The sequence below is a fragment of the Cyprinodon tularosa genome, unplaced genomic scaffold (assembly GCF_016077235.1).
Source record: "Cyprinodon tularosa strain WSP-4 unplaced genomic scaffold, ASM1607723v1 ctg327, whole genome shotgun sequence".
Taxonomy (NCBI): domain Eukaryota; kingdom Metazoa; phylum Chordata; class Actinopteri; order Cyprinodontiformes; family Cyprinodontidae; genus Cyprinodon; species Cyprinodon tularosa.
The window spans coordinates 251,367-258,949 of NW_024039038.1; the positions used below are offsets into that span (position 1 = coordinate 251,367).

General features: G+C 36.4%; 1 protein-coding gene across 2 annotated transcripts; it reads right to left on the reverse strand.

The window, feature by feature from the left end:
• Positions 1–727: 727 nt before the first annotated feature.
• Positions 728–6,579, reverse strand: LOC119788831 (extracellular calcium-sensing receptor-like). 2 transcript variants are annotated; one of them, XM_038293486.1, is made up of 10 exons: positions 6,202–6,579; positions 5,791–6,094; positions 5,033–5,119; positions 4,819–4,926; positions 4,527–4,693; positions 3,965–4,442; positions 3,646–3,876; positions 3,441–3,564; positions 1,285–1,757; positions 728–1,202 (listed from the first exon to the last, which is right to left on the reverse strand). In XM_038293486.1, the coding sequence occupies exons 1-10, from the start codon at positions 6,462–6,464 to the stop codon at positions 762–764; spliced, it is 2,676 nt and encodes an 891-aa protein (XP_038149414.1). In that variant the 5' UTR covers positions 6,465–6,579; the 3' UTR covers positions 728–761. The 2 variants fall into 2 exon arrangements, with proteins under 2 accessions (XP_038149414.1, XP_038149415.1); XM_038293487.1 differs by lacking the exon at positions 5,791–6,094 and having other exon boundaries at positions 6,202–6,305.
• Between the last annotated feature and the right edge of the window lie 1,004 nt (positions 6,580–7,583).

Below are 7,583 nucleotides of genomic sequence, written 5' to 3' on the forward strand. Positions count from 1 at the left end.
ATAAAATGTATAATTGTTGCACATGTTTCTTTATGAACAAAATTCCATTCACTGCTCTTTTGCTCTTTGACAAAAACGCAGGGCTTTCACAAACGTTTTTATATAATTTTTAAAATTTGTTCCTATTTTTTTTCTGCCTTTCTCCATCTGTCTTTTCCTGGGACACAGATGATAATCTATTGTGTTTCACCACATTGATATGTCTAGGGAAACATCAAAAGATCCATTGGTCCATGATAATCATTGTTATTAATTATGCGCCTGAGAAAAGGAGGAATATTTCACACACTAAAAAAAACTCAAAGCAGTTTGGTGTGTTAATGTACGAAACAGCCAAGCATAATGTTTTTAAGGAAAGGTCTCTGAGGAATGATGAACAATTAAACACAGAAAGTTAGGATTTCTATACAGCATACTTTAGATTTATTGGGGCTTAGCATTCTGTCATGAGATAAGCAACTGCTTCCAAATCCCATTTAAATTCTGCTCTGAGACGTCTTTTAAATGTACCCTTATGGTGCTGAAGCTTTATCTTCTAATTTTTTTTCTTTAGTATTAAGTCATTGCGGTTTTGTGGTTGTTGGTAGAGGTAAAAAATGAGTACAAATAAATTTGTGTCACAGAAGAAAATCCCTTTTTATTTATTTATTTATTAAATTCACAGATTGAATTAGGTTTTATAGCTCACTGCTACCATCTGGTGGTAAAATATCTCTAAAGCCACTTTTTTTTTCTTCTTTTTTTTTTTTTCAAGTTGTATTCTATTGTTTGCTGGAGGAAACTTTTAACATCATGTTTTTCCTGGTGTTCTTCTCTGGTCTGAGTAGGATCATATAACACTTTGGGGCAAAGATGCAACCCAAAAGTCCATAACTGGAGGCTAGGATGGCAAACACTTCTGTGACTGTTGCATACTTCCCCGGGGAGCTGATGTAGGCAGGAATAAATGCTATCCACACGACACAAAATATCAGCATGCTGAAAGTGATGAGTCTAGCCTCATTAAAGCTGTCAGGAAGTTTTCTGGCCAAGAAAGCCAAGAGAAGACAGATGAATGCCAGGAGTCCAAGGTAGCTCAGGACCAAAGTGAATGCAATGTATGAGCCTTCATCGCATAATAGAATGACAAAGGCTTTCTCTCGTGACATCAGTTCACGTGGAGCAGGAGGGGCAACAAGCAGCCACACTGTGCAAATGATGACCTGCAGGAAAAAAAGATTTCTTACTCAAACATTTTACAAATAGTTTTCAGAAAATTGCTTTGAAAAATAAAAAAGCCTTTACCTGTGCTAGGGTACAAATCAAGACGATAGCCTTTTGTGGTGCAGGCCCAAACCATTTACCAATATTACTGCCTGGAAGTGTTGCCTTGAAGGCTATTAGCACCACTATTGTTTTTCCAAGAATGCAGGAGATACAGAGCACAAAGCTGATCCCAAATGCTGTGTGGCGCAGCATGCAGGACCACTTGGATGGCTGGCCAATAAAGGTCAGAGAGCACAAGAAGCATAGTGTCAAGGAGAAGAGCAGCAGGAAGCTTAGCTCAGAGTTGTTAGCCCTGACTATAGGTGTCGTTCTATGGCAGAAAAATATAAGAACCACACTACAGGTGCTTACTGAGCCAAATAAAGAAATCACAACTAGAGTGATGCCCATAGTGTCTGTAAAGGAGAGGAACTCCACATGTTTGGGTATGCAGGTGGTCCTTTTGGAATTGGACCAATACTGTGGTGGGCATGGTGTACACTCTATAGCATCTACAGGAAAGATAAAAATGCTTTAGCTGTAATACCACAACATTTTCTATATGTGTCTCAGGTTTCTCAGACAATTTGTTACTCTGTGAAATAGTTATTAAAAGAATTTTAACAGATACATCATTTGTCATTCCAACACAATCATTGAGTAGTAAGCAGATGGGACTGTTTGAAAAATAGACTTCCATATTGACAGGTTGATGCTGACCCAAACTACTAAGAGGCAGAGGCAGGCATGTCATGAGGATATGTTTTAATTATTACACTGAAAATCTAACAGACTTGACTGGGGGCCATTGTGCAAGCAATGGATGCAACAATAACGAAACAGAACCAGAAGCTTAAATACAGCAGACTGATGAAATAAGCCACATGAAAACCAGGAGAGTACAATCAACAGCTTGGAAGGTAGCTGGGTGAGAATTAAGCAGAAAAATATGGATATTACATTATCAAAAGAAACACAAACCAAAAACCTGGACCCATATTTCATAAAATTCTTAGCTTTAGTCCTATGCTCATTCTCAAGAGTGGACTTCGCGAGAAAAAGATTTCTAAATTAAAAGCTGGACTAAAAAGTTATTTATCAAGTGTCACACTCACTTTTAGCAAAGTGTATGACGAAATCTAAAGTATTAGAGTCACGGAAGTAACTGGAATTTTAGATTATATCACTATATCATTGAATTGACCAATCACTGAATGGAACTGTTTATTGATGGCTGTGATGGCCCAGCATTATGTCCAAATTTGCACAAGCTCTGGAATCAGAGCGATCTGAGAAGTTTTACCAGTTATATGCAGGACTATTAGAAAAGTTAAAGCAACTTGACCACAATTTGATCCACCGTTTGACCTAGCATCCAAATAGCTGCGTCTAAGTGTTTTTAAAACGAAGTACCTCTGGTGTGAATGCAGTATAATACTTAAAAAGGTTGATAAATAGCTTTTATTCTTAATTCTGACAGGAGTTTATTATCCAAATTCACTCAGCACTTAGGAGAAAAGACAGCACTCTAAAGGGGTTTGATAAATACGGCCCCTGATGATCATGGCACTGACTGTTCAGAGTGCGCTGTATGCACTGCATACTAAAGGACAGCTGAATGAAGGAAAATGGTGTCGGAGAATTCATGCACACTATTAACAGTGAGCCTTATGAAGTAAAACAGACATTGGATAAGATTGACAAGCCTTGGATTGCGGCTGAAGTCAGAGAAATTATCACATTTATTATGTTAAGCAACTCCCTAATCAGAAACAATTGGAAAAGAGTCAAGATATAGTAGTCACCAAACAGACTTATTCCATAATCCAGCACAGGGCTTACTTTGTGTGTTATGGAGTACATGATGCAAAAAGCCTTTAAAAGAAAATGACTGGAAAAATGTGAACTTACAGCCACTGTCATTCAATCAGGATCATTTGCATAGATCAGTGCTTTTTCACAGCTGTGTGGTAACATAGTGTCTGGTAACTAAAGCTGATCAGAGATCTTTGCTGTAATCCATGATCATAAAATGAATATGAAATATTTTTTTAAATATATCAATCACTTTGTATGTATGGAAGTACTGTGTTTTATGTTGGAATTATAAGTTATCTTCTTAAATATATATTGAAATGCATCTGGATGGTAGGTAAAAGTATTTAGCACAGTGGGCTTGATAGTTAATGTCTTACCAGAGATATTGCTGATATCCCCAGGCATACAAGCCACACAGTCATAGCAACAGACTGGAAAGTTAGGTCTCATTGCCTTTCGTGTGCCTGGAGGGCAAATAGTGCTGCATATTGACAAGGGAACCTGCACAAAAACCAAATTAAAGATAAAGTCATAAGCAGTTGAAACTGTTAGCAAAACACACATACAGTTTGAGTGATTTACCCTGGTTGTGTTGCCATTCCAAAAAATTATTTCATCATGGATATGGAGTTTTTGTTTATCGCTTGTGGCCATACCATCAAATTTGCCAATGTTAACAAACATAATTTCCTCATCTGTATTCATTTGCCAGTTTACCAGATCATACACAGCTGTTGGGTCACCATTGTCATCAAATGTGATTTCATCTTCAAATGAATTCAAGTATTGCACATGCTTTAGGTAATGAAGTAGCTAAAGAAAACAAAAAGGTGTATATTCATAGATAAAGCAAATGAAGGAATAGTAAACTGCAGTGGGTAGTTTAGACATCTAACAGTACCTGCCAAGGTAGGATTTTGTCTGGATCTGCACATGACTTCTGAAAAAAAGGTCCCTCTCCTTTCACACAGCTTTTCAAAGCCTTCAGAGCAGAAGCAACGGCATACACGGCTTTGTATACATTGTAGGAAATTCTTAGCTGTGACACATCTGAATAGATATTTGTCACGCTCCTGAGGTCTTCTTTCCCAGAACATGGGGGCTTGCTTTCTGCTTCATGTTCCTGATATTCAGTTTGTGCACCCAGGCTACACTGAAACACTTCTTCCCAGAAGGACACAAGCAGAGGATTTTTGTGGGCATCCAGTTTTGATAGATGAACGCTTAGCAGAAAGTCTTGCAATCCAGGAATGTCTGCTCGCTGAATAGCAAAGCCAACTGTACCCTGGAGAATGTGGTGATACTTTCTGGAGTTGGAAAGGACAGCTGCTGTGCTCCAAGCTTCACTGGCTAACCACTGTATCCCAGTAAGATCACTTCTTAATTTAATGGGAATAAAGAATAAAGCACTGAAATTCTGTGTATGAATGGTTCTCATGCAAGTAAAAAGTAAAGTATAATACCTCTGTACTTCATCAAACAATGCTGCTGCATCTTGTTCCACAGCAAACAGGAGAATCACCTTTGCCCTGGACAAGCGGATTCTGGAAATGATGTGTAAAATTTTTGTCTGCTGTCTGTTCTTAGGGATAATTTCATAAAAGGCAATACAAACACCAAACTTTGTGACCTGGAAGAAAAAAAACAACAAAACAAATTAAAACAACAGGTTCATGGTACTTTATACTTTAATTATATTTTGTATACAGAAATCATGCTTTATTTCTATTTTTTCTACATGATTGTTTGACCCACCTCATTTGCAAAAATGTTTGCCCCATTCCGACCATAGGCATCATCCCCTGCTATCACACCAACCCACGTCCAGCCAAAGTGCTTAACAAGTTGAACCAAAGCCTCTACCTAAGCAGCATTGGATGAAGAAATTAGAGATGTGTCAATTTAATTTTCAAAGGGGAATAAAAGTTTCTATTTTTCTGCTCAATGTTTCTTTGTCATTCTCACTAACCTGGAAAAAGTCACTAGGCATGGTCCGTAAAAAGGCAGGAAACTCATTTTTGTCACTCAGACAGGCACAGCTGGAGAAATAACTGATCTGTAAATTGACAAAAACTCAAAATAAATGGAAAGCTACAATTACAATATTGACAGTGTACAGTAATGTTCTATGTTGTGACAGGAAGGACATTTCTTAAAACATTAAGAAGTAAACAAAAAAGAGTGGCATGCATTTGCAATAAAGTCATTCTAATCTGATAACAGTGATTACATTCAGTGTAGCAAATAGCTTTTAGAAGTTTGTCATATAATATATCTCATTATATATACAGCTTTTCTTAAAAGTACTTGCTTTCAGAATATAAAAGCAAATATCATCAATAAGACCAAATTGTTCACCAGAAATGTGAAAAGTGTAAAATATGGTTTGATTAAATAACAGTAATCAAACCAAAAGAGACTGACACAATTCCTGTCCATTTGGTCAAGTAACAAGCACAGTCTGGTAGGTATATTTTGATTCTTTTTTTTACATGATAGAAAAAACAAAGAAAAAAAAAACTGTTACTGGAAAACTGAAATAGCAAATCACCCTGAATTCCACATTGAATCATGGAGGCAAGTGTTTCAGATTTTGATTTGTAAAGAAATTTGGAAAATGTGTAATTTTCTTCCTTCACATTACAATTATGACTAGCTCTTTTGGTACTTCAGATAAAATTCCAATCCAAATTAGTACTTTGCAGAGCCATAGTCACATGTACTTACTTGTGGTACAGTGAAGACTCCCAGGAAATGAGCAACAACAAGAGACTGAGTGGAGCCTCCATCTCCTATCACTACTGGCACGCTTTCTTTACAAATGCTATTACTCAGAATCTTTTGTTCAAACTCTGAGTTATTCTCATTCCCTGTTAACTCTATTGCAGCTTTTAATGCTTGATGAGGTGTACTGCAGGAATCATAGATCTTGTATCCAATTGTCATGTTTGGAAGGAGTTTACCCTCCTTGTTGATCTCTTCAATTGCAAAGATCATAGTTTGCATCCAGCGGAATGTTCGAAAATTAAATCTGTTTAAAACAGTAACGATTTGTGAAAGTTTCATAAAAAACATATACCGTATGTGATCAGATGTAGTAATATTTTACATGTACAAGTCAGAGGCATCTTACTGTACCTGGTGCATTTAATCTTAGGAGGCTGTGAGGTGAAAGACAGACTCTGTTCCTCCACCATGTCATGAAGGGAGAAGAGTCCCCCCAAGATGATGTCCCCCTTTTTCTCCAGCACTGACATACTGTTGGGTATCATTTGACATCGCAGGTGTGCATCCTGGTTGAAATTGCAAGGAAATAACATATTCCATAAAAAACATAAAAGCAAAAAACAAGTCCTTTTCATAGGAATAGGTGAAGCCAGTTCCATCCAGAACAGCTTCATCCTACCGCATAGTCCAAACTTCTAATTATAGGTTGGATTCCAAAAGCAGATAATAGATGTCAAATCAAAAGAATAAGAATCACTTATCAACCCAAGAATTTGGTAATTCAAACAGCTCTAGAGTTCTTTATCTTCACTGCTCTAAAGAAGCTGTGAGGCATACATATCCACCCTCTAGTGTCATGTAAGAGATTCTGCCCTTTAGCATATATAATATTTTATTAATCAAGATCTAACTGTGTGAAACATTTAATTTCCCCTTTGGCTTCTGTTCGGTGGAAAATAATCCCCAGTTTCACATCAGGTAACAACAAAACAGAGCTGGAGCACCTGGAACATATGGGAAATGGATTTGAGAGAGTTATGCTTGAGTAAGATTTAATCATCCTTCATTAATGCGAGTAGACAAATGTCTCTGGAACTGTTAAATCACATTAGATATACTTTTTGCCTTTGAGGTGCACTCAGTGTGACTGTTTTCAGGGGGCTATTCTTACCTAGAATTAGTTTTTAATACAAATATATTGCATTCTTAAACATACTTGTTATTAGAATATATATCCACATTGATAAAAGGGAGAAAAAATAAATTGGATAATTAAAAGCTGTAAAAATCAGTGCTTAAATACAATAAATAAAATTTCAGGTTTTGTGATAAAAAAAGTGAGATAAGTATAAAAACATAGTTGTATAGCAATCAGAATGTTGATAAAAAAGATCTCAGAAGGACAGAAGGTCGATGGACAGAAGGTAGATAGATGGACAGACAGACAGACAGACAGACAGACAGACAGACAAATAAAAATAAAGAGCAAAAGTTACATATTTGATATACGTGCCAACGATTGCCTGTGTTCTCCATATATCTTAACAAAGGAGAATAATAATAATAAAAAAAAAAAGAACGAAAAATAAACTTAAGCATTGTGTTTTAAAGATATTCAGGCCTGAATTCTCTTGGAAGAATCATTATGATCTCAGAGAATCAAGCTAAAATCTTTCGGTACAATTTCAAAAGATAAAAAAAAAAAAAAAAAAAAAAATTACATTACACCTACAGTGATATTCAATGATGACAGCATAATGCTCTTAGGTTAGTTGTTTCCTTTATACAAATTT